Source organism: Podarcis melisellensis, assembly GCF_964234715.1.
Source record: "Podarcis melisellensis genome assembly, chromosome: 12".
Classification (NCBI taxonomy): domain Eukaryota; kingdom Metazoa; phylum Chordata; class Lepidosauria; order Squamata; family Lacertidae; genus Podarcis; species Podarcis melisellensis.
The window spans coordinates 18881668-18909551 of record NC_138544.1 but is presented as its reverse complement, the minus strand read 5'-3'; the positions used below and the strand labels follow the sequence as shown (position 1 = coordinate 18909551).

General features: G+C 42.5%; 1 protein-coding gene across 3 annotated transcripts in view; it reads right to left on the bottom strand.

Moving 5' to 3' along the window:
- The window catches only part of NEK10 (NIMA related kinase 10), a 102389-nt gene that overhangs the window by 37200 nt on the left and 37305 nt on the right, over positions 1-27884 (bottom strand). For all 3 annotated transcript variants that reach the window (XM_081883146.1, XM_081883147.1, XM_081883145.1), the window contains exons 20-25: positions 25505-25550; positions 23254-23375; positions 21578-21680; positions 12476-12551; positions 4474-4603; positions 3282-3352 (exon numbers count right to left, since the gene is read on the bottom strand). In XM_081883146.1, coding sequence (XP_081739272.1) covers positions 3282-3352; positions 4474-4603; positions 12476-12551; positions 21578-21680; positions 23254-23375; positions 25505-25550 — 548 coding nt within the window. The remainder of the gene's footprint in view (positions 1-3281; positions 3353-4473; positions 4604-12475; positions 12552-21577; positions 21681-23253; positions 23376-25504; positions 25551-27884) is intronic.

The following is a 27884-nucleotide window of genomic DNA, read 5'->3' as shown; positions in this document are numbered from 1 at the left end:
AGGATGCTGCTTATTTCTTTGTTTTGTACAGATTTCTTTTTGTGCTGTGAATTCAGAAATAATTTTCATTTTAGGAATGCCCATAAAAATAATCACCAGGCTCATTTTAAAATGATCTCTCATAATTAAATCCACTATCGTGTTTCCATTTTTGCACTTTTAAAGCTCATTCCTATCTTCTTCTGTGTTGTTATCTGTTTATATCTTACGTTAGAACGATGTCAATTGTCAGCAAAGTGATTATTGTGATAACCCAAATGGCATCTCTAGCAAATTACAGTGTCACACCAAGTAAGTAAATATTAATGGAATCAGCTGATTACATGCTTCTTTTAATACCACCACTTAAGATCACTGCAGATACTACAGCCTGTGCTCTGTTTAAATAAGTATGTGAACATTAGACCTCGTCTTGCTAACTTCCAGTCATGTGACCCTCTCTATTTCCTCTATCAGATTTCCTTCCCCTTTCATACTTGCTCACCTTCCATTCAACTCTTCCCCTCATTGCTGTGAACTTCCATTTCTTCTTTCTTAGGCCCCTTTTCCCATTACAACGAAATCCCCCTTGTAACATCAGAGCAACTCTGCCAAAGGCAGACAGGAGAACCTTGCTCATATAGGTAGATAAGAGCAAAAATGCAGCATGGAAAAGATCAGGTCCTTTGCTTGTGCTAACAGCCAAAGTTTGATCAAGTGCCAATAGCTAAAGGTAAAGGACCCCTGGACGGTTAAGTCCAGTCAAAGGTGACCATGGGGTTGCGGCGTTCATCTCGCTTTCAGGCCAAGGGAGCCAGCGTTTGTCCACAGACAGCTTTCCAAGTCATGGGGCCAGCATGACTAAATCACTTCTGGAACAATGTGACATAAGCCAGAGTGCATGGAAATGCCATTTACCTTCCCAACCCAATGGTACCTACTGGCGTGCTTTCGAACTGCTAGGTTGGCAGAAGCTGGGACAGAGCAACGGGAGCTCACTCCATCGCAGGGATTCGAACCACCGACCTTCCGATCAGCAAGCCCAAGAGGCTCAGTGGTTTAGACCACAGCACCACCCACGTCCCTCAAGTTCCAATAATAATAATAATAATAATAATAATAATAATAATAATATATTTATACCCCGCCCATCCAGCCGGCTTTCCCCAGCCACTCTGGGCAGCTCACAACAGGATAAAAATACGATAAAACATCAAACATTAAAAACTTCCCTAAACAGGACTGCAGTCAGATAGTTGTTTATTTCCTTGACATCTGATGGGAGGGTGTTCCACAGGATGGGTACCACTACCAAGAAGGCCCTCTGCCTGGTTCCCTGTAGCCTCACTTCTCACAGTGAGGGAACCGCGAAAAGGCCCTGGACCTCAGTGTCTGGGCAGACCGATGGGGTTGGAGACGTTCCTTCTGGGCTGAGGCCGTTTAGGGCTTTAAAGGTCAGCACCAACACTTTGAATTGTGCTCGGAAATGTACCGGGAGCCAATGTAGGTCTTTCAAGACTGGTGTTATATGGTCTCAATGGTTCTTGAGACAAAACTAATTATCGATACAAGTAATTCTTCATGTTAGTCCAATGAAGCAGGGAGTCTGTAGCGGCCAGGGGACAGGCTGGGGAAGTGAGGTAAGATGCATCAAGCTATCAGGGAACCGGGATGTGAGGCGTGGGAGATTCAGGGTGAGTAGCCAGAGGTCCAGCTCTGAAGCCATACTTAGATTGACATCATTTACACTTAGGAATGTTCCCCACTGTGATCAAGATGCTGAATTCCATCTATAAAAAATTACCATTCAGGACCATCAAGAGAATGAGGATGCACACTGGAATAGCCAGGGGCTGATTTAATTTACATTCTTATATTATACAAATTAATGGAGAATAAAGCTCTCAATGACTCCTAGTCATGAAGGACATATACTATCTCCATGATTGGAGGCACCATGACTCTGAATACTAGTTTCTGGGACAAAACAGCAAATGAGAGGTTATTTCTGTATTTCCTGTTTGTGGGCAGGAAATACGTCTGGACAGGAAATACCATATGTTTGGTTACTGTAGGAAGCAAGGTGCTGCACTGACTGGCCTTCGGTCTAATCCAGCAGGACTTAGCCCAGCATGTAAGGAACATATCAGACAGAATTCTTCCCTTGTAGGTTCAGTTTTAAACAGAAGCTGGGTCATTGCTCAGTGGAAGGTGAACAGAAATCACACAAAAACATCAGAAAGCGTATTTTTCTTCTTTGTATATGTTTAGGTTATGAACTTTTTTGTAATCATAATTTGGAGATTTGTACTGATGATAATCAACGTGCATTCATGGAAAGCAATTCCAATTAGCTAGTTCCACCACGCCCACCCCCCAAAATTTTCCTGAGCACACCAGGGCTCCACACTATATGGTATGAATTTTATGCTTCTCTGTATACTGGGTGCAGTTCAACTGCATGAAGTCTACACCCTGGGGGAAAAACAAGACATGCCATTAGAGATGCAGGAATGCTTCTCCATTTTTTTAAATTTATGTATTTATTTCAATAAAACAGCTGGAAGAACCCTTGCTTTGGATGGGTGACAGCAAAGGAGAGAGCATCACAGACTTAATTCAAACAGAAGTCACCAGACCCTTATATATACTGAGAGGGTGGGGAGGGGTATTACTCAGAAGGGTGGCGGGAATGGGTGATTGGCTTATAGGTGTGGTAAACCTGTTAACGACTGCAATTGGTCTTACAGGAAAAAGAAGGGGTGAGATGGCTAAAAATAGCTTTATCATGTATTTATCATGTATTCTATTCAATTTTAGTGAGTATGATGGAAGACTCAGTCCTGGGGCAGGATAAACACCAGCCAAATTATGGCATGAGCTTTATCTTATAGACAAATAAAGAATAACAAAATATTGCAGCGTCTCTTCCGCCCTCCTAACTGGAATGTTTCTGTTTAGAGTTAGAGCCAGTCATTCATTCCCTCCAAGCAGGACATCCCACCAAATTTTCCATTTTTATTTTCCAGTGGGTTGGGTTTTTTAAAAAAATCCTACTTGTACAGAACTTGTGGTTTCCCTCACCTCTTGCTTCTCAAGACTCCTGCTTTGACTTCAATCCAGTCTGCACTCACCACCTCGGTATGTTACTGGAGAGGTTAATTACGCAATCCCCCCCCCCAATTACTTCGACTGGCAATATTTTCAGTGGCATCTCGCATTTTAAAATTGTACTATTAGCTCTGTGGTCACATATCCTCTTTAGACTTAGAGTAAAAGGACCTTTTCCACAAGACACTTACTTTTTAATGACCGCTGAAACCTTTTCAGAATAGGCGCCCTCTGGGACTGGCTCATAGGCAGATTCAACAATCTGTAAAATAAATGAATACTTTGCTGACAACAAGAGAAAAATATCATGTGATGGATAGATAAACTGGGTTTCAACCTGCCCCTTGAACAACAAGGCACACAATCAACCTATTTTCACAATGCCCTTGCGGCACGTATATACCATGAATTTGACTCATATGCATGTATCACACTCAAAAATATACAAAGAAATTTCCATGCAGAAGGTTCATCCCAAATTCACCACAAACACTAATGATGATCCTGCCTTTAATCATATATTTTTAAGCTGTTAAGCCAATTTATATGTCCACAGACAGAAAAGCGGGGTACAACTAATAAATCAAATCTGGTCAATCAGGAATTTCATGACGGAGACCCACCAATTTCTCTACTGAGTATCTTTGATTTTCAGTAAAATTTATTCTTTATAGAAACTTATTAAGAACTTGCTTGATTCTGAAGCCCCTGAAATTTGCAGAGTCTTTTTGCTAGTCTAGACTTTGAGGGATAGCAAATACAAAAAAAGGAAAAAGGGAACACGTTATAAAGTTCAATAATAGTAACTGATGTGATTGCTTAATGTGAAGTGTGTCTCAGTTTAAGGAGATGGATGTGGGGAGACAAGAAAGACATAATAAGACCTATTTGTGAATGCAGTGGTACCGCAGGTTAAGTATTTAATTCGTTCCGGGGGTCTGTACTTAACCTGAAACTGTTCTTAACCTGAAGCACCACTTTAGCTAATGGGGCCTCCCGCTGCTGCCACGCCACCGGAGCCCGATTTCTGTTCTCATCCTGAAGCAAAGTTCTTAACCGGAAGCACTATTTCTGGGTTAGCGGAGTCTTTAACCTGAAGCGTATGTAACCTGAGGTACCACTGTATAATGTGTCAGAGTCAGGGCAGGGCAGCAGAAAGATCCATCATAACCTTAATCCAACACTAGAAGTTAGGCTCACTCCCTAGTCTATACCACTACAGCAACCATCAGAACAACTTCTCTGGTACTGCTGTAATATCCATGTGCGATGAGGAAACGCTGCATAAAGAACATTTTTATTTCAAAAGGAGGAAGGAAGGGGCATTCATAAAAGTGCATGAACACGCAAAGGTAAATGGCTTCAACTAGCAAACCTGCATACTTTAGTTGCTAAGGAGAGCATGTTGGTGCTGTAAAATGGAGGGTTGAGAGTTGCCATCTGGTAAAGGACGCATCCTGCAGCCCAGACATCAGCCTTCTCGCCATATGGCTCGCTCTTCACAACTTCAGGGCTAGGCAAATAAAAGCAAAATTCAAAAAATCCATAACGGAGTTAGAACAGGTTACAATATTATTTTCAGGGAAGAGGCTACTACCTGCCACACAAATGCATCTTTAGGGAAAATACTAATCAATTCAGAGTTTGCAGAAGGTATCGTTTGCACATCAGAATGTTTACGAATGCTTACAACACAAAACGTGATAACTGCTTCTACTTACATGTTCATATCTGTCTAAACAGATGCAACCCCCCCCCAAAAAAATCACTATTTTTTAAATTATCCAGATGGTATTGCAATATTAAATAAATTGGACTACGCTACAATTTCCTTACATGTGTAACACATAGCCATGATTCACCCCACTAATCCTTCCTCTAGTCTGCCCACTTTACTACTCTCTCAGCAAATCTCTACCATGAACATAGGATTAAATAACTTCCAGGAGACTAATTACCCAAGTCCAAATTTACCCACTAAGAGGTCCTGCCAACCTAGCAGTTTGAAAGCACTAAGTGCAAGTAGATAAATAGGTACCACTTCGGCGGGAAGGTAAACGGCGTTTCTGTGTGCTGCTCTGGTTGGCCAGAAGCGGCTTAGTCATGCTGGCCACATGACCCGAAAGCTGTACACCGGCTCCCTCGGCCAGTAAAGCGAGATGAGCACCGCAACCCTAGAGTCGGTCACGACTGGACCTAATGATCAGGGGTCCCTTTACCTTTAAGAGGTCTTTATTCCTATTTGCAGGAAATACTGCCTTAACTTCATGTAAGAGGTTGGAACTGATGATCTTCAGAGGCATTCCCCTTCTGTATTTATTGCTTTCCAGTCAATATCACAAAAGCAAATCAATTATTTTTTCCTCCCCCTCCCATCTTTGGCCAAGCTAATGTAATTTAGTCAACTGAAGCCTTAAATCAGTCATTCTTTTCCACCAGCCAAACCCTTTTAAAATCAAATAACGCATGATTTATGTTCATCCCTCCTCCCTAAAATCTTTTTTATCAGAATTATTCACATAATTCACATTTCATCTACTTCACTCACCGTTTAAAAAACAGTTTGAAAATTGACAAAGTTCTCATTGATGCCTGTCATGTGTCTGTCTCACAAATTCTAAGGCTCCCCCCTCCCTTCTCCTTCTCCTCCCCCACCCATACAAAAAGTTCAGGAAAGCAAGCTAATTAAGGATGGTACTGCTATGATCTGTGTTTGGCAAACTGGAGAGATACAGCTGGCTTTGTTTTCCATAAGGAACATATGGCAATGAAGTTATATGAAATGTACCCTTACAAAAACAAGCCGAGGGGGGAGCAGGAAGCGAGCGAGAGAAGAGTAATACCTTTATTATGACCAACTAAGAAAGATATTTAACAGTGAAAAAATGTTCAGGTCTCCAAACATTCTTCTGGAAGCTGAACTGAGCATGGTGTCTTGAGAGGTACTGGAACAGACACACAATAATGTCAGTCCCTCCTCCCTTTGAAAAATAAAATCTAGCGTTTAACCAGTGGCATAGCACGGGTTGCCAGTGCCTTGGGCCATGCAGAGAGTGGGTGTGAGGGAGGGAAATGGATGGAGTACACATGTGCATTCAACTGCTTAAGGCAGAGGCCTTCAACTTTTTTGAGTTCATGGCTCCCTTGACCAACTACATTCTTTCTGCGGCACCCCTGTGGGACTCTGGAGCCGTTATGTCACGCCTTGCCTGCAGAACTGGCAGCCTCTCACCCTTTTTTGAGCACGCTCCCTTGTGGAGTGTTCCCATCAGCCTCCTTTCCTTGGGAGCTGCTGCTGCTCCTGGTCTCTGAGCTGCCCCCCGTCTCCTTCCCAAAGAGAGGTGCCTCCTCACACTGCCCCACAGTGGCCTGGGACTTCTGTCCATTCCCAACTACAAGGGCTGGCAGGCTAGGCTTGCTTGCTCCAAGGCCACTTCAGCTCCTGGCAACCAGTACCCCCTGGCCAGCCCCAGGCACCATTAACCTGGGCAGCTTGTAGCCAGGGCTGCTGCAACAAACATCTGTGCAAGCCTTTGGGAGGCAGAGGCACGAGAGGACATCAGAGGAGGGAGGGCAGGAAACAGGGACAGAGGCCAGTGTTGCCTGCAGCACTCCTGACCATCATTCAAGGCACCTCAGTGTGCCATGGCACACTGGTTGAAAGCCACTGGCCTGAGGCATCTGCATCACTCAGGAGATTGCAGTCGCAGAGAAAAGAAAAGAAGAGTCGTTCCATTGTCTGGAGAGGTCACTTCCTGGTTCACATGGAGAAGCCGTTTTCAACGCAGCCCAACGATGGAAGTGTGTGGCTGTTTTGAGGCAGCATCAGGTGTCAAAATTTTGCACCCTGGACAACCGCTCCTATGGTGCCGCCCCCCCCCACACACACACAATACACCACTGCAGCAATAACTGAAACTTGTGAGGAAGGGATAGAAATAAAGGGAAACGTGGTAGTCTTGCAGAGTGGGATCTGCATGGTGGACTGAATTTAGTAATAGAATTCTGCACTACAGTAAAATGGCTTTAGCCAAGAAGCATGTGATTAACATATGAATTAGGTGTTGGATATTTAAGTCAATTGGATTTTACAAACGCTATATTCAGGTAATTGCCATATTTGCTTTTAAGCTTTCAGCCCAGCACCTTGTATTCAAGCAGGAAGATTCCCACTTCACTAGTATTCTGGTGAAGATAGATTAGCATATCCTTTGCTAAACTAATAGTTACAGCAAGAACAAAGCCAGATTAGTTGGACATTTTTCAATTTCATTCTTTTCATTTTCCCTAAACAGACTGAGCCGTGCTCTGTGTTTTCTCTGAAAGGACTCCGCATCTGCTCCTCTTATGCAGAAATCGTATTTTTTTATTTAATAACAAATCTTCTTGAATGCTAAACTCAATCTTAAAATGAGTTTGGCAGTTGAACAAAACATTTACAGCAGCACAGAAGATAATTTAATCTTCCAAGTATTTTGTTATGGGATCCACGTTTATGAAAATGACTTGGAAATACAGAAGAATGTATATATGTAGTACAAATTACAGAAAGATAGAAAATAAGTTGATATCCTTGGAAAGCTATGTCATAATGCTATTTATAGAAGAGGATTTTTACTGATTTGTTTTCATGGAAACCATCATTCTTTAGGCTTAAGCCTTTCCAATTTTATTCTGTTAATATTTTATTACAATATTTGCATAAGTTTCATTTTAATAAGCCTGTGGAGACAGGTTTCTTCCCCCCTATATTCCTGATAAGCTAACTGATAGTATGTAACTTGTTTTCAAACTGTCTTACAAGGGATGCTCAACAGTACAGGATTAGCTTGTGTAAATATTAGTTTTCAATGGATGATTCTTTGTGCAAAGGTCATAATAAAAGCTATTACTGTGGGGATGACATACTGATTATATTAGAGGATTTTGTAAGGCAGGGAAAGTTTTAAGGCTGAAATGGGCTAAGCCCAGATTGAACAGCCTGTGTCAGAGTTCAGCCTCCCAAGGAAGAGCTTCCTATCAGAAAGCATACTTCAAATGGCAAAAAACACACATCCTAGACTTGGCCCGGAGACTTCTAAAGAACCCCTCTTCTCATGTCTTCTGTTAACTCAACATGTAGTTGTGCCTCTATTTCCTTTTGCTGTTATTTACCTACCCGGTCCCTGAGAGCAACTTCCGAGGCCCTCCTTTGTGTGCCCCCTCCTCAAGAGGTCCAAAGGGTGGCAACAAAAGAACAGGGCCTTCTCTGCAGTGGCTCCCCATCTATGGAATGCTCTCCCCAGGGAAGTTCGCCTGGCGCCTTCATTATACATCTTTAGGCACCAGGCAAAAACGTTCCTTTATAACCAGGCCTTTGGTTGATCTTATTGACATTCAACACCCTTTTAGAATGTGGCTTTTTGGGGGAGGGGGGATTTATTGGGTTACTGCTTTTGGTTTGATTTTATATGCTGTGGTGAACTGCCCTGAGACCTCCGGGTATAGGGCAGTGTATAAGTTTAATAATAATAATAATAATACTGCCCATCGCTCTCTGTTTTCAGAGTTTGAAACATGGCTTTCTTTTTTATCTATCCTTCTAGGCACAATTGTGGGCAATTTTAACTCATTATTATTTACATCAAGAGTAGCCAAAGTGGGGCTCTGCAGATGTTGTTCGACCCTCACAAGCCCCTCCCCCCCCAGCCAGCATGGATAATGGTTAGGGATAATGGGAGCAGCATCTCCAACAACATCTGGAAGGAACTACATCAATGATGTACAATTTGCATCCATCATGATGGATCTCTCTTCTTCCCTTTGTTTTACAGAAAGAAGTGATGCCATTACTTGTGTTGATGGAAACATCTTTGTTTATCATTGCGTAGCATATGCAGTAATTATACTCCTTACAGTTTGCTGAAAGCTTCAAATGCAAATAGTAATGAAAAGTGTCAGCTGATTTTCCAAAGGTAAAATGTATTCCTAGGAAGAGGACATAGAGCACATAAGAAAATTAAAGATTATGAAACAGATAAACAACAACAGCTCAATCAGGCTGGAACATATACAGTAGCTGCAGAGAACAATCGGAGGAAGGTTGAAAGCTTTGCTTTAAGAAATCAAAGGTTTCAACTAGATGGTGAAAGTTAAACATGGGTGGAGCAAGGTGGACATTTTTAGGGGAGGAGATCAATGAGATGGTTACCATAACAGAGAAAGTCTTGCCATGTGCAAGTTTGCATTGCTCCTTGCCTGGTTTCTGATCACAGCTGGGTGTTCTGCTTTATTTAAATGTGCCTATGCCAATAACAAGGGGACGCAGGTGGCGCTGTGGGTTAAACCACAGAGCCTAGGACTTGCTGATCAGAAGGTCGCCGGTTTGAATCCTGCGACGGGGTAAGCTCCTGTTGCTCGGTCCTTGCTCCTGCCAACCTAGCAGTTCAAAAGCACGTCAAAGTGCAAGTAGATAAATAGGTACCGCTCCGGCGGGAAGGTAAACGGCGTTTCCGTGCGCTGCTCTGGTTCGCCAGAAACGGCTTAGTCATGCTGGCCACATGACCCGGAAGCTGTATGCCGGCTCCCTCAGCCAATAAAGCGAGATGAGTGCCGCAACCCCAGAGTCGGCCACGACTGGACCTAATGGTCAGGGGTCCCTTTACCTTTACCTATGCCAATAATGCAGTGGTGGGGAAGGGGAGGAAATGGATAATTCCATGGTGCCCCAGATGGAGGAATGACCTAGGGGTCTTGGCCACCCCTGCTCCTGGAGTCTGGGCACAGAGATCCTCAAATCGCTGCCTAACAGCTGAGTGAGCAGACAGAGAAGAGAGAAAGGAAAAGCAGTGTACAACTCACAGGTGAAATTCAGGAGTCAATAATCAACCCTGCTCTCCTACAAAAGGCAGAATTGAAACTGGCCAGAAGGTTCACCTCCGTTTCAGATGGGCATGTAGTTTCATTTTCAGTTCTGACCTTGCCTTCTACCCTGTATGCTTCACTCCTCTGCTGACGGAGAAGCCACACACACACACAAAAGACTGATGAAGAAGTTACTCTGCATTGCCCTGCCAAGTCGCGGGAAAAATTCCTTCCCCTCATGCCGCAAGAACACTGCTGTCAATATTATCAAATATTCAATGGAAAATGTGGCTCTCTCAGATTCTTACGTTAAAAGCAACACCTGAATGCCAAAAGAGCCAATACTTGATTCGCTGCAAATTGTGCTCATTTATTTGTGTTTATGTTGCACTCTGTAAACACTCTGTTTTTGTTGCAATGTGTAAAACTATTTTATTTCACTGCCTTGGCTCAATAAATATTTCTTCTTATTGCTCATTAAAACAGAGAACTTATAAACTGTACCTCCAGAGCCTATAAAATGCAATTATCTCACTTCTATGGGGCCATTATGTAATTTTTTTGCAGAGTCTACTGTCTCTACCCAGGAGGTCTAGACTGGCAAACAATCCCCAAACATGGGGGTGGAGAAAGTTCTTTTCTTGGCCCTATAGCAAGAACAACGTCAGTTTCAAGCAGGTTCGCTTGGTCCGCAGTTGCTTTTGTCTTAGCTAGTCATTCTGGCTGAGAGCCAAAGGATCACACAATTAATTCCTTACAACCAAATGCTCTTTTAGCTCGCTTTTGGGGTCATAGGTCATATTTTGGGCATCACACCTATGGGCTTCTAGATTTCAGGGTTCAGAGTCCCAGATTGATTATGCATAAGTATAAGAATAAGAATTTTATTATTTATATGCCGTCCATCTGACGGGGTTGCCCCAGGCATTCTGGGTGGCTTCCAACAAAATATTAAAACATAGGTAAAGGGACCCCTGACCGTTAAGTCCAGTTGCGGACGACTCTGGGGTTGCGGTGCTCATCTCGCTTTACTGGCCGAGGGAGCCGAGGTACAGCTTCCGGGTCATGTGGTCAGCATGACTAAGCCGCTTCTGGCGAACCAGAGCAGTGCACAGAAACGCCGTTTACCTTCCCGTCAGAGTGGTTCCTATTTATCTACTCGTACTTTGACGTGCTTTCGAACTGCTAGGTTGGCAGGAGCAGGGACCGAGCAACGGGAGCTCACCCCGTCACGGGGATTCAAACCGCCAACCTTCCGATCGGTAAGCCCTAGGCTCTGTGGTTTAGACCACAGCGCCACCCGTGTGTGGCTTCCAACAAAATATTAAAACATAAAAGCCCTCAAACATTAAAAACCTCTCAGTAGCTGCCTTCAGATGTGTTCTAAAAGTCAGACAGTTGTTTATTTCCTTGACATCTGATGGGAGGGTGTTCCACAGGTCGGGTGCCAGTACCAAGAAGGCCCTCTGCTTGGTTCCCTGTAACCTCACTTCTTGCAGTGAAGGAACCACCAAAAGGCCCTCAGAGCTGGACCTCAGTGTCTGGGCTGAACAATGGGGGTGGAGACGTTCCTTCAGGTCTACTGGGCTGAGGCTAGGATATATGGATCGGATCCCTGAGTCTGTATATAGCTGAGGGAAAGGTAAAGGGCATCGTCAGGGGCTGGACCCCTAAGAGAACAACAAATGTCGTATTAAGAACATCTCTTTCGTCTTTTTTATTAGCGAGAATGGGGTGGAGGGGACCACTGTTATGCAAAGCATTCCTCTGCAAGACATACTGGCATGCATGTTCCCACCATTTAGTGAGCACGTCACTATCATGACCATGAGAAAGCCAACTGATAGGACTGAAAGAAGCAAAGAGTCAACATGCTTCTAAGGAATATAGTAAAGCAACTGGGAGCCAAGGGAGCCAATCTGAGGTGAACACTTGGTCACCTGACTGCTACAGCCTATTTAGATGACCACATTTCCACACATTTCCCAGTGGGTCCGTCGCCAACAATAGTTCAAGTATTTCTCACAGTTAAGATGTCTACTGCTACAGCAAACAGACACATTCTTTGGAACAAGCTTATATAACCCGTCTGTGAAAGTTCCCAAGTGTGGAAAACCATCTTCTGGGGTTAGGAAAAGCAAGACAATACTGTGCATTAGATTGTACATAACTGGGCAACTTGAACAGAGCTACAAGGAAAATGTGAATTAGAAGAAGGTTATGCCTCAGAGAATTGAAGGTTCTAATTACTGTTAAAGTAGATACAGTGGTTAATTAGCTAAAAAATGAAGTGTGTTAGCATGTCGAGATTTGCCTGTTTTCACATGAATTTAGATATATTTAATTCCATGCACTTTAAAATGAGATGGCGTGTCATGATATGCTTTACTCAAAAAGAATAAAGAATCCAAATATATCCTAGGAAAATTAACTGTCTGAATCAAACAGTGGCCCCCTATATAAGGGCTACATTATATTTGGGGCCACTAATTCACTATTTTAGCAGCAAATTCGCAGGCCTAAAAGGCATTTTTTTTCTTACCAGGAGTAGAGAATCGTTCCGACAACTGAGGTAAGCTTGCTGTTTTCCTGTTTCTGCTTTGCAAGACCAAAGTCAGCTGGAAATAAAATAAATAAAGCAAACTTATTTTCCTTCAAAAGGTTCAATTACTGATTATAGCTGGAGCAAAAAAAAGTTCACTCATATTTGATATATTATCCCCACCTCATTTATGCATTATCAGGCAACACACAATAATATTTGCTCATCTTCTACTCTTATCTTTGCTCTGTGGCCTGGTTCGCATGTCATGGGACGCCCATTCATGATTTACTGTGAATGAGCGAGAATGCCAGTGCACACTGCTCAAATTACACACACACACACATGCCCTTTTCTTTTCCCACGCTGGAAGAAAAAATCTACAGTGCTGACTTAGCATTTATGTATGACTCAGCATTCACAGTTTGGCTTCTCTCCTAAGAAACCACAAGAGCTGGTAAATATGTAGCCAGCACTGTGGCTTGATTCCTCCCAGATTCCTCTGATGTGCAAAGCGGGCCAGTTTTTAGGCGGTAGATGGCTCGATACCAATATATAATGCTTATAGAATTTGTTTGTCCTAATGCTCTTATGCCACCAGCCTGGAAATGAAACACAGTTTAAATAGATATCAAAATCCATTTATGAAGATTAGAACAGAACAGATGCCAAGCTCAACAACATACCAGCTATAGGCACACTTACTTAAGCAACTTTTGAATTTAATCTAAGCTGTTTTCCAGCTACTGTTCTTGGCAGCAGCTGAAAAGAAGTAATTCCCTGAAGCCCAATCTTAGGGTGAAACCTTTGAAAAGGTCACTTAAAAATATGTTCGTTGTCAGTGGATGCTTAGGGTTCAACTCTTACCTCAGGGCAAAGTATGAGTTTAAAGGTGCCAGACTCCTCTAAATTCCTGGACCCAGTAAGTGTTGGAATTTAATCACGCCTCCTGAACCCCTGGATCCAGCAAGGGTAAAACTATAAGCCAGGCTAACTTATATTTGAATGGTTCATCACCCCAGGCTAGCTTCCTCATGAGGTCATTGCCTGGGGTGAGGAACCATTAAGTGAATGAAGGGCAAGGAGATGGACCATTAAGGAACCAAAAAAGAGAGGAAGATGTGTCAGATTGGAAATGGGTGGAGCACCTCCTCCCTCTTTTAAATAGTGAGAAGAAGGAAAGGCACAGTTTAGAGTTTTAGCATTGGCTGCGATGTGACTTAGAGCAAGCAGAAAAGGTTGCAGGCTGCTAAAGGAAACAAGTGGAAAAGCCATAGAGGCAGAGCATGGTGCTTCATGTTTGTTTGGACCCAAGGCTGTAGTGATGGGAGAAACAATTGGGGGAGTTAATGCTGGGAGCCCCTCCATTATAGACTCAGGTTGTATATATGTGTAAATAAACCATATATCTGTCTCCGTATACACAGCAGAGAGCGTGGTCTTGTTGTCTGGGCAGCTCAGGACCTCCATACACACTGCCCAGGCTTGTTCGCTGGAGAGATCACTTCAGCTGCTAACACAAGAGAAGGGAAAAAACCACATGGGAGGCAAAAGTTATGAGTTACCAGGCTCTGCAACTACAGCTGGAACTATCATTCACCAGCAATTTGACCTCACCTCCAGAGGTACACTCCATTGTCTCTCAAGACTGATGAGTGCCAACAACAATTTGGACAGCTCTTAAGATAGCGTAACCATATTCTGCATGGGGGTTCCTGAGATCAAGAAGCAAGTTCTCATCTATGCTTGGATGCCACTGGATGCCAATTTGAATCAAGATGGCAGATTGAACCTTTCAAAACTGCATCAATTTGAACCACTGAGTTCAACATTTTACTAATTTTGTTTGACCTCCTGAAGAATGCTCCTTGAAGTTCTGCATGCTGAGATATAAGTTGACATAATACGTCCATGTTCAACTCCCTCCCTCTCACAAATATACAGTATTTACCTCTCTAAGGCTGCCAGCCTATGCACACCTTTTGGAAGCGAGTAAGCGAGTCCCATGGAGGGAAACAGTGGAACTGACTTCTGAGCAAACAGGCTATGGGGAAAGGGAAATACTATGATATGTGTTTATACGTATTTTACAAATAGAAGGTTCAGAACGACACGACAAACCCTAATCTGCCCAAAGCGCGGGGGGGGGGGCAAAGGATGTGACAGAATTGGAAATTTGGTTTCCTGCTGGTGTCCAAACCATCAAATGATCCTTCCATTTACTTCAACCTATAGAGCAATGACCTATTAGTTAATCCAAATGCCAAACTTCTAAAAGGTCATGCTCCATGCCGGGCTTATTCAGTTCTGAAAAGTGAAAAATGACAAGCTTAGCTATTTTTATTTATTTATTTTTATTTTTTATTTTTATTATCATTTTTATTTATTTTTGACAGAGAAACGGATACTGGACACAAGAAAATGGGATCAGCCCTTGAATATGTTGTCAGAAGCTACTGTTTCACCTTGAATCATAGCTGAAATGCTAAAATTTGTGTTGTTTTGTGATGATGCCCGTTTATGCCTCTTGCCCTGTTATTTCCCCAATTAATATGCAATTGTAATACCATAGCTACTACCAGTAGTACTTCAGGCTGTTTTACAAAACAAACAAACAAAAAACCAGATTGAAAGAGCTCTGGCATTCAGCATTAAACACTATAAAAAGAAATAAAGAAAACAGGTGTGAGATGGAGCCAACTGTACCTCCATGAAAGCAGGTCACTTTGTTCAAGTAGCTGTTTCCCACATTCTTTATACAACCACTGGGAATACTATCCTGACTCGAGAAAAGCTTTTGTCACCTGCATCCAATTTAGGGTTTAGATGGATGTGGTGCCAGTTTTAGATGTTTACATCAGTTCAGCTAGAGGTAATGTTTTAAGAGCTTTTAATGCTACCTTGAAAACTCAACATACATTCTTCTGTTCTAACACAAGCTTTGTAAAAAAATAAAATAAAAAATAAAGGTGTCTTGCAAGTTTACAGTAGTAGAATAGCACTAAATAAGACAAGGCTGGAGTAACTCCACTGTCTTGCCTTCTCTCCATTGCATTCCATGCTAACGTTTTTCAAGGGCTGTTTTGGGCACCTTGCAAAAGCTGTTCCAATCCTCTACTGGAAAAGGTTGAATGAGCGAGAAGATGGGCTACTAAACATAATGCAAGAGCACCATGCAGTGGCTGCCTGTTTTAATGCAGCCTAAAACTACTATTCTAGGAGGTAAATTCTGCACAAACAGTAAAACGCCTCCTTGTGCAAGGCACGACTACTCTGTTACTAGGCAAGCTTTGACAATGTTTCAAATCCACAAATACAATCTGAAGTGATATAGTAACACTGAGGACCATAGGATGGAATGTCCATAACATCTGTATAGTGTTAGAATTACCGTATTTTTTGCTCTGTAGGACGCACTTTTTCCCCTCCAAAAATTAAGGGGAAATGTGTGTGCGTCCTATGGAGCGAATGCAGGCTCCTTGGCTTCAGCGATAGCAACGCGAAGCCTCCAAAGCGCAGAGGGAACGCTCCCTCCGCGCTCCGGAGGCTACGCGTTGCTTTCGCTGAAGCCTGGAGAGCGAGAGGGGTCGGTGCACACTGACCCCTCTCGCTCTCCAGGTTTCAGGGATCGCCGCCTGAAGCCTTTGTAGCGCAGCGCGAGTTCCCGCTGCGGCTTCGGGTTCCTTTCGCTGAAGGCTTCGGGTTCCTTTCGCTGAAGCCGGGAGAGCAAGACTCTCCTGGCTTCAGCAGAGAGGGAGAGCTGTGCAGCGCCCCTTCAGCCAAGCGGGAGGAGAAATGGAAGGGGCTCCGTTTCTCCTGCCGCTTCGCTGAAGGGGCACTGAGCAGAGAGGGGGGGAATATTTTTTTCTTGTTCTCCCCCTCTAAAACAAGTTGCATCCTATGGTTGGGTGCGTCCTATAGAGCGAAAAATATGGTAGTATTGCGCACAATACTGCATCAAGCAATGAGGAGAAAAGACTGCATTTGAAAATTATTGAGAAGGAGGGGAAATTCTGGTTCAAGGTTTTTGATGCACTTGCCTTGCTTTTGAGATTGCCAAGGGGGATTTGTGAATGTCCGTCCTTTCATTCTACAAGTCATCTCACCAGGACTTGCACTCTACAACCTTTGCAGGCGGCTGCACTTTCATCTAAGTCCAGAGTACGGTATCAGGAAGTAATTCCTCCCATGGGGCTTTTCCAGATCAGAAAGGACAGGCAGTCAGGGAGATTGCAGACTACAGGAAAAACATAGACTGAGGGCGGTGCAGAGGGTGGTAAGCGAAGCTCAAAGTCCCGTGCCAACCTAAATTCTCTTCTGCTTTTTTGCAAATCATCTTTATTGGTTTATTTTAATTGACATTCATAGAATCACATTATAACATCTCAGTTCTTCTATGGCTAAACGTGTATTTCTAAATAATAATAAAAAAAACAAAAATTTGTGCTTAATCGATTGATTCATTCGTATTCCTTTTATACTCGACTTCCCTCCCTTTCTTACTTGGGGACCGGAGAGATGCCAGCCAATTATATATACATTAGTTTAAAAAAAGCTATATTATATAAGCATGAACAGAATCCCAGCGCTAACATGAAGATGATACTAGGGAAATCCTGGAAGAACGAGAGACTGCAAAATGTTTAAAACAGAATAAAAGTTGTGGAAGTTACTCTACAATACAAATAAGCAAATGGAAGCATAAACCTGCCTTCCACAATCTGAAGCCATCCAGCTTTTCTGGACTACAATTCCTATCAGCCCTAGATGGTATGGCCAATGTTCAGGGATGGTTTAAGTCCAAAAAACTAGAGAGGTCAAGGCTGGGAAATTTAGCCTAAAGCAAATAGCCAGGTTCCATTTTTACTAAGTCTATCCATTTGATACAGTGTTTATGTTTCACATGGTGTGTGTTTTTCTTTCTTTTTCATCACCAGAATCACAGGAATAAAAGAGGGGCAGAGTAATAAAGACTGCAAGCCCTGTTTACTTGGGAGTAAGCCCCATTGAATTCAATGGGACTTACTTATGAGTAGACAAGGGTTTGGTATCGGCTGTTGGCTTGCCCTGATTTAAATGTTATTCTCCATAATGTCAGGGCAGCTGCTTTTAGGCACAAAGCAACGGCCTCTCTTTTCAGTCACGTTTTTGGAATTTAACTTGGTGAGTTTTAGATATTGTGGCTTCCTCAATGGGTATAATGTGTTAGACTGCTTTTTAGGTTTATGAATGTTTTCAGCTTCTATTTTGTTCTAGTTTCGCATTGGTTTTAATTCTTGTATTGTGTTGCAAACCGTTTTTGAGATTGCTTTTCATAAAAAGCACTAATAACTGAAATTCATAATGCTGTATGTACTTTATCTTTATCTAGATTTTAACCCTGCTTTGTAACATTCCCCCACAAAGTGTCAGAGAACGTTATTATAAATATATATCCCAAACCTTACTATAAGTATACATTCAACCAAAACATAAAATAACAAAAAAGTGCAAAACACATTAATGATACACACATCTAATGACAGTTTTTTAAACTTTTAAAATCAGCAGCAGAATCATAACTATAAACCAGATATTTTACAGAATGTTAGGCTGTGGTTCAAGTCAGTCACTGCACAAATTATGGGATAAGGTACACTTTACCAGTGTAGGAGAATTCAATCTGAACTTAGAAACTATGGTTACCAGCTTCGGAACAAGTCAGGATATTAAGCCAACTTCAAAACCATGGTTTGATATCCTAGTTTGTTCCAAAGCTGGCAACAACAGTTTTCTCATTCAGGCAAAATGGGACATTATGATTAGAGACTTCCTGGATTGATTTCTTATACCACAGAGAGAGAAGCGAAGGAGCTCTGTGTATGGGCTTGTTTAAATGTGGGCTTATTGAGCTGAGATATGATTGACCATTCCAGCCAGTACTTTAGGCTAAGAAAGTACCACACTGGGTTATTCTTGTGTGGATAAAAGGCAGAGAAGAGGAACCATGTACACAGACCTGAGGTCCTTGGAAGGCAAGTTCAAGTAAAATGAAATAAAGATATCACATTGTCCTTATGCTGCAACCCTACCTGTTAGCACAGGTGTACTACTGCACAGGGAAACTGCTAACACATATAGTTATCACATATAGAAAATAGCATTGGGCCATCTCTTCAAATATTGCAAATTGCATCTAAGGCAGTGTGTATAAAATAATAATAATAATAATAATAATAATAATAATAATAATAATAATAACAACAACAACAACAACTTATACCCCGCCCATCTGGCTGAGTCTCCCCAGACACTCTGGGTGGCTCCCAATCAAGTGTTAAAAACAATGCAGCATTAAATATTAAAAGCTTCCCTAAACAGGGCTGCCTTCAGATGTCTTTTAAAGATAGGATAGCTGCTTATTTCCTTCACATCTGAAGGGAGAGTGCTCCACAGGGTGGGCACCACTGCCGAGAAGGTCCTCTGTCTGGTTCCCTATAACCTCACTTCTCACAGTGAGGGAACCAAGGCCGTTTAGGGCTTTAAAGTTCAGCGCCAAGACTTTGAATTGTGCTTGGTACTGGGAGCCAATGCAGATCTCTCATGTTATGTGGTCCCGGCGGTCAGTCCCAGTCACCAGTCTAGCTGCCACATTCTAGATTATTTGCAGTTTCCGGGTCACCATCAAAGGTAGCCCCACCTAGAGCGCATTGCAGTAGTCCACTGCGTACCAGGTGGAGCTGGCAGACAGCTGCCCTGGACACATAATTAACCTGCATATATACATATAAAATATCTGCCAGTCATGATGGAGATGTTGCTCAATTGCTGGAAACCACAGGAGGGGATGGTGCTATTATGCTCAAATCCTGCTTGCTGGTTTCCCACACACATCTGGTTGTGGCCATTGTGAGAACAAGATGCTAGACTAGATGGGCTATTGGCGGGATCCAGCAGGCTCTTCTAGTGTTCTTGTGGCTGCACACAGGCAAATAAAGGAGTGCACCATTTAATACAAGGATGAGGCGCCTTCCACCCTGTTCCTGTACTCCATCTCCCATCAGCCCCAGTCAGCATGGCCAATGGTCAGGAATGATGGGAGCTGTAGTCAAACAGCATATAGAGGAGTAGAGATTCCTCACCTCTGGCTTAAAGGGCTAATCAAGAGCTCGCAATTTCACAACCTTCATGGAAGAGATGTGATATGTTTATTGGCATCTCAAAGAGCTACATGATTTGCTATGCTCAAAGCACATTTAATTCTTCCTAATCCAGCCTGCTGGGTTTTATGCTGCTCTACATCTCCTGAAGATGCAGAAGACAAGATAGCCATTCCCAAAATGGTTCAATTACAGTTGATGGTTATTTAGCTATTAATGTGATAAAGCCTTGTCTTTCCGAGGTTTGTTGCGGGGGGCGGGGGGAGGTTGGCTGTAAGTGCGCAATGACTTAAACACAGGCTCAGAAGCTCATAATCACACTATTTAATTATTCATGAAGCCTAAATGAGAAATGGAAACATTAAGAAAGCTCGTTTGCCCCAAAGGAAACAAAGCTAATGCTCCCCCCCCAATCCCACAGTACTTATTTGTTCTTCATCTAAGATATCATTATTACAGCACACTAACCTAAATCATGCTACCAACTTTCAGAGACACATGCCCTACTCCAAGCAACAAATTAATTGAATGAAGAATTATTAAATTCCTAACTTGCAACAACAGTGAAGATTACCTCTCTCTCTCCTTCCTTCTGCCTAATTAAATACTGAGACTCTCTCTCTCTCTCTCTCTCACACACACACACACCCACACACACCCACACACACCCACACACCAAGGGGGTACTTTCATCTCAACAGTATCCACTCCAGGCTGAATGAATATGGACTCAGTTGTGTGCCATTGAAGGATATGTCAAACAGATACTGAAACTAATTCAATAATGGGTCAATATCGCCCACAACTGCCCACCATCCACTTATTCCATTCCCACTTCGACAACTGTTCGCCAAGTAGCAAACACACCCGACACAAATCTGGCCTCAGTCTGGATAAACGTTGGACAGTTGGCTCTTTGAAAGTATATTTTACATCAAAGGAAGTTGCAATGACATTGAGCCCATTTGAATTATATTCTCCTTATGTTTGGAAGGGGAACAAGGCACTGGGTGTGCCTCTAACCACCAAAACTATGCATCAGTGGGTGTACATAACATTTAAATAAGGTGTATATATTTGAGCTGATATCATTACTGGATTGTGAATCCTGCCCATGTTCAGGAAATCACATCAAGGACTAAGAAACCAGAATACGTACAAATTTGGCATGAAGACTCCTTGTTCCCACTTTGTTCCTACCTCCACACGATCAAGGAAAACCCCAAAGGAACATTGTTAACCACAGCTTCTCCTTACATGTGATCTGAAAACTATGTTTAATGGCTTCCCAACAATACAGGATTTGGAATCCAAATTCCAGCATGATTGAAAACCCTTAACCATGATTCTTGGTTCCATGGTTTAATGTTGGCATCCAAATCATGTCTAGTTTGAAAGTCTACCCATAGTTCCCAGTTCTCGCAAAATAGAAAGCCAGAGTAAACTACAGCTTCCTGGTTTGTTTTACTAGTTGTGCAAAGTAAAAGCAGACTACAGAGACAATAACTCTGTGTGTATCCTGGCTTATTAAGCCAGAATTTGATCATCCAAACAGAGCAATTGTCACCCTGAAGTTTTTGGAGAAAGGCCAGCATTACTAAAGTGAAAAACAAAAATGTGCTGTGGCAAATCGTGTTCCCTTTTTTAGAAAACCAAAATGAAGCACCTGGACTAGAAGGAAACCACAAGAGTGTAAAAACAGAACAGAAGCCAGCCCGAGAACTATGAACAACAGAAGGATTTAAATAACAAAGCAATAACGCAGAAGAAATGTATTAGTTTCCCCATACACAGGAAAGATACAAACAGTATAGTATTGTCTGGAAAGAAAAGGTTTCGCTTGTAGATATGCATTAGAAATGGTTTGGTGATGTCATTTATTCTGAATTAATTTACTGCGATTCTCAGTGGAAAGAAATCACTTTCTACTTAAACAGTCCAAGGTTACAAAACTAGAACTTACTGATGGTTACTTTATCCTTATCTCCCAGCATGATATTGTTTGGAGTGAGGTCTCGATGGACAATTCTCTTCTCTTTGTGCAAATATCGAAGAGCTAAACACAGCTTTACAACAAAGAAAAGTCTTAGCGCAAATGCAAAGCCATATTCGCCAGCAATAATCAAGGGGTAGCTTAGAACCTGGGGACGTGAGGAGCAAGCGTCTTACAGGAAGCGTTGCAACTAAACTTTAGAGCACGAAACCATTTAAGACAGCCATTTGCTATAGGGAGGGGCTGTAGCTCAACAGTAAAGCTCCTGTGAGAGGTGTGATGGAAAAGTTTATTTTTGCTGGGGCAGGTTGGGTCCCCAAGTATTTTCTTTTTCTTTCTCTATGCCTCTGATTGGCCGAGGTTCAGGGAGGCGGGAGTTGAAAAGGAGAGGATTTGGAGGCAGTTAGTGAGTTTTGGAGGGAGTGTTGGGAGGAGGTTTTGGGGTAGGTTGGGATTGAGGTTGGGAGGATAGGTAGGAAGATAGGGAGTGAGAGTTGGTTCTGGGTAGAAACATCCACTCTGAGGAAAATATCACAAGCTAGAGAAATATCACAAGCTACAGAAATATCACAAGAGAAAAGAGTCTCTGAGCTTAGTGTGAAGGATAGTGTGTGGTGTCCTGTAAGAGTAATTAGGCCAGGAATTAACTGGGAGGCTGAGGTTGAGACAGGAGAAGTAGAAGCTGTAAAGAGACAGTCTACTTAGGTCTCATTCCAGTCAGGAGGGGAGAGATTCTTCTAGTAGGAGAAGACTCCCAAACCAGTGAAACCTTGGGTCTATTAATTGGAGTACCTCAGGAGTAGGGTTGTCTAAGGGGTGTGTAACTGACAGAAAGCACCACCTTATTAAGAACCAAAGTATTAAGTTAAGAACCAAAGTATTAAGTGTGAAACAACTGAGAAAACCTTGAAGTGAAATAACATTGTAAACTGAAGTATCCTAAGTTTTATCCACTCGGGTCATAAACTTCCTTGTTAAATAAAATCATTATTGTTTATTTGAACAAATCCTGCCTGAGACTCCAAATTACTAAGTTTTCCTTCACGCAAGTTCCCCACAAGATAACCTGAGGTAGTTTGATAGAATTTGTGGAAGTGGTATTCTGTGAGGTGGGTGCACTATATTTAAGTGAGTGGACGGGCCCAACGGTGCCAGGGGGAAAAGAGCCGTCGCGCCTGTTGCAACAAGCAACACGGACAATATTGAGCTAATGGACCAATGACATAAGTCAGATTGCTGGGTTCCCATGCACAGCCCTCTTAGCTTTGTATCTGGGAGGTGGGCTGGGACAGAGATGACATTGCTTCTGGTGGAGTCCTGTGTTCCTGTGCATTTCTCAGAAAAGGGAAGGGGTAGTGTGTACAGCAAGCTTTGTCATGTTCACTTCTGCTGACGATCACCAGAATCTTACATTCTCTGCACTGCCTCATCTAAGAGGCTCCGTTGTAATATGCTTCAGCACCAGTGACATTTAGTTTATCCCACCTTGGGCGCAATATATCATCAACTGCATAGCGCAGGCAACATGTACGCACTTTGCAAAGTGCAAAAGGACAGATCCCTGACTGATAAGCAGCGATGAATGACTATCCTAGAAGCAAAAAGCAAGACAAAGAAAAGCAACGAAGATATGCGCAGGTCCTTACTTGAATGAATATGTGCCATAGTCTGTCTTCCGTAAACTGTTGCTGCTTCTCCTTCAAAGAATGAAAATGTTCTCCCAGGGGTGCCCCTTCTATGAGCTCCATGACTATGTACAGCCTGTCACCTAGAAGCAACAAAATGAAATAGAAGCAGCAAAACAAGGGGAAACATTTCATTTATGTGCCCAGTGATTGGCCAGGAGGCATTATCCGGGTATACCCCCTGAGCATTTTGGAATCCAGTCTGACCAATGATTCCTGTATAGGCAGACTAAGTGGCTTACCACTACTCTGGCAGGAATGTAACAGCAGAGGGATCTGTACCACCAGAAGAAAATGATTAAATGGTTAAACCCTTACAATGGTGCCTTCTCAAAAACCCCTAAAACTGGACCAGTACAAAACACTGTGTGGCATTCAGCTGTGGGGTCCCACTTGTGCAAGAGAGATTTACCATTCCTCTCATCCTGCCCCACTCTCTATGACCCCCTATGAAGCACCCAAATCTGAATTTAGAATATTCATTTAAATACCCTTAAAATATCAATGACTTCCCTTCTTCTCTTTCCATGGTTCATTTTGCAAATCATAAATCTCTGCATATTTTACATAAACTAAACCATTCAGTATTCCTTTATTACATCCATCAAAACTTATTTACACTGTTGAATTTATCTTAATGCTGCCAATGTTTTCAAGTGTACACAATTTCCCCCCATATATTCAATAAACATTTCCCAATCTTCTTTAAACATAGGTTCTTCTTGTTCTCTTATTCTATATGTTAAATCCGCAAGCTGTGCATATTCCATCAGTTTAAGTTGCCATTCTTCTTTAGTTGGGACTTCACTTGTTTTCCATTACCGGGCTAACAAAATACGGGCCGCAGTAGTAGCATACATAAATAACTAGCAAATCTAAAGCATCCAAAATACTATAAGTTGGGCTAGTCTTTGTCTGGGTTATACTCAGTGCTTTTTTTCTAGACAACTAGGTGCCTGTACTCACCATGAAGTTGTTACAGTAAGTGGCGCACTTCTTAAGAGCAACAAAAAGAGGTGTCAGTACTGTATACCCTTTTAAAAAGTCCTGGTTACACTAATGGTGGTCAACAAGGTCCAAGTGGAAGCCACAGAGATCGGTTCAGAGTTATGAGCCACCTGGAACATCAACAGCATCTGGCCTCTAGCACAAGGAACACACAGCCTATGGTGTATGTCTCCATCCTTGCAAACATTTATCTACATCTTATTCACCTAGGCCAAAATCCTCAACAACCTCTAAAGGAAAGCATGCAGGAAAAATAGAGGATTGTATCCAACATCACTTCTAGTCAGAGTAGATGCATTAAAATTAAACGACATGACTAACTTCGGTCCATTCAATTACCCTGAACAGGTGTTAGTGGGATACAATGCAGATTTTTAATTCCAGACCTGACATAGGTAAAGGTAAAGGGACCCCTGACCATTAGGTCCAGTTGTGGACAACTCTGGGGTTGCGTCGCTCATCCCGCTTTATTGGCCAAGGGAGCCGGCATACAGCTTCCGGGTCATGTGGCCAGCATGACTAAGCCGCATCTGGCGAACCAGAGCAGCGCACAGAAACACCGTTTACCTTCCCGCCGGAGCGGTACCTATTTATCTACTTGCAATTTGACGTGCTTTTGAACTGCTAGGTTGGCAGGAGCAGGGACTGAGCAACAGGAGCTCACCCCGCTGTGGGGATTCAAACCTAGGCTCTGTGGTTTAACCCACAGCGACACCGGCGTCCCAGACCTGACATAATCCCGCCTATATACTGATGCTTCAAGTCTCTCGCCTTCTATTTGAATCCTGACTAAAGCACAATCTTATACATGTCTACTCGGAAGTAAGGTTTACTGGATTAAATGTGGCTTACTCCCAGGCAGTGCTAATTTTCTAGAAAAAGAGGTGCTGGAACTCACCACAAATGCCTCCCTTGTTCTCTTATAATGGCAATGGCGCCCACCTGAGAGGGGCCGGAACTGAGTTTGGTGAGCTCTGGCTGAAAAAAAGCCCTACTCCCAAGTAAGTAGGTATAGGATTGCACCTGAAATCAAATCAATTTTTCCCAGGTCTCCTAATTTGGGGGCTGCAGCTGAAATATAAGCTTCCTGACGACAACAGAAAATATATAGATCATTTTCTTTTTGTAGTTATCTTTTTTCCCCTTTAATCTTATTATAACAATATACTTGTTATGGAATGTAGCCCTGAAAGTGCATACTTACTTTCTAAGAAGGTTCTGTAATATCGTACGACATTAGGATGATAAAGCTACAATAAAAATAATGTATACAGTTAAGGTTAGATGGAACATCCATTTGTATCCTAGCTTCAGAATGTTCCTCTTGGTGGCAGTTATGGCAAATAAGTTTTTAAGACTGTGAACACCAGCACAGTATCTTAACCTTTGACACTGTGCAGGAATCACTTCTTTTTTAAAGATATTGTGGCCAGAATCAGTAAGAGATAACCATAACGTCTGCCTTCTCTATACTGCCTATGGAAATACTGTGTTCCCCGAAATTGCTCAGTTCTCTTTAGTAAGGTTTTCTCTCTCCTTTTAGCGGTATTGGTCTCTTTATGGCCTACTTTGCAGAATGCTTTAAAAAAAAATAAGGGTAACTCGAGGGGCCAACTTGAATACAATATTGGGCAGGCCCAGGTAATCACATGATGTGGTGCAATGGCAACGCCCATCAACTTAGGGGGGTGCAGTCCCCTCAAATATTTCATTGTCTCCTATGTAAGGGTTGTTCTCTTTCAAGAAAGAGAAATGCAGTGGTACCTCGGGTTACATACGCTTCAGGTTACAGACTCCACTAACCCAGAAATAGTACCTCGGGTTAAGAACTTTGCTTCAGGATGAGAACAGAAATCGTGCTCCAGCAGCGTGGCAGTAGCAGGAGGCCCCATTAGCTAAAGTGGTGCTTCAGGTTAAGAACAGTTTCAGGTCAAGAACGGACCTCCGGAATGAATTAAGTACTTAACCCGAGGTACCACTGTAAAAAAAAAGGTGAGCACAGCAAGCAATGTTCCATGGTCTCTGTGTGAGAGTGAAATGGACTTCCACTCAGTGCACAAGGGGACTTCACATTCAGCTCCTCCCACCCCATTCCAGTCACACCCACACCCACAATTGACTCTGGGCGACTGATGGACCATCTGGATTTGTGGGGTATGCAAGAGGGAGAAGAAGGAAGGGTAAAGCTGCAAATACCAATAGAGTTTGCCCAGTGCAACATGAGAAGGGCACACAAATTCCTTATGTGAGCATCACCACACACATACAGTCACTTTCACACTATGCCTTAGATGCATTTTCATATATTAGTATGAAACTCGGCAGGAAAAAGGATATGAGAAACTGGGTCTCATAATGCGACCCTAAGCACGTGAAATCCATGAGAATCCAGCTTAATGAATGTATAGCAAGACTTCATAATAGCTAGCTTCATAATGGTCCTTCATGTATGTTCTATGATATTTAGTGGTTAAACTAGATATTTCTTTAATAGGCAAAGGTAAAGAACCCCTGGGTGATTAAGTCCATTCAAAGGTGACTATGGGCTCATCTCGCTTGCAGGCCGAGGGAGTTAGTGTTTGTTGACAGACAGCTTTCCAGGTCATGTGGCCAGCATGACATAACTGCTTCTGGTGCAACGAGACACCGTGACAGAAACCAGAGCACATGGAAATGCCGTTTACCTTCCTACCACAGCGGTACCTATTTATGTACTTGCACTTCATGCTTTTGAACTGCTAGGTGGCAGGAGCTGAGACAGAGCAACAGGAGCTCACCCCGTTGCGGGGATTCGAACCGCCAACCTTCTGAATGGGAAGCCCAAGAGGCTCAGTGGTTTAGACCACAGCACCACCCACGTCCCATTACTTTAATAGTGCATTGGGATTCTGTGCTCTTTCTTTACAAAGCAAAATCAGCTGCGGGGAACAGCTATTCCAACCAGGTCCACAATTCAGGGGCGGAATAATTTGTAACACTCTCCCATATCATGTTTTCCTGCTGAAATTTGCCCCCTGCTCATTACAGCTAGAGGTTATGTGGGGGGGGGGGAGCAAATGTAACTGGAAAATATTTCTGTTCCCTAAAGCAGGGAAAATAGGAACCTGAAAAACAAAGCGGTATTGGCAACCTGTCATTACCTGGCAACTGCCAAGTGTTATAGCATGACATGTTTTATATATATATATATATATATATATATATATATATATATATATATATATATACACTGCGTAGGTAATAGAGCAACTTTTTCGCTTCCGTGGTTCCATTAGGCTACAGCTCTTTACACACAGTCCAAAGAACAAACAAGTAAAACGTTTCAACTGGAAAATACATTGAAATAGCAATTCTATTTCAAAATATGCATTGAAATAAAAGTCATGTTACTTGCAAGCTAGTTCTGATTGAGTTTAAATCAGAACACAAGGTGTTCTAACCCCAAAAAAACCAAATTGCTGTCGGTGCATTTTATTGTTGAGGTTTGATCTTTTTTTTTCTTTTTTTTCCTTTTTTTTTACTCCTCAAGTCACAGTGTAAAATTACAGTTGCTGGGCTGGCAACTGGGGTCAGGAAATGCTTGG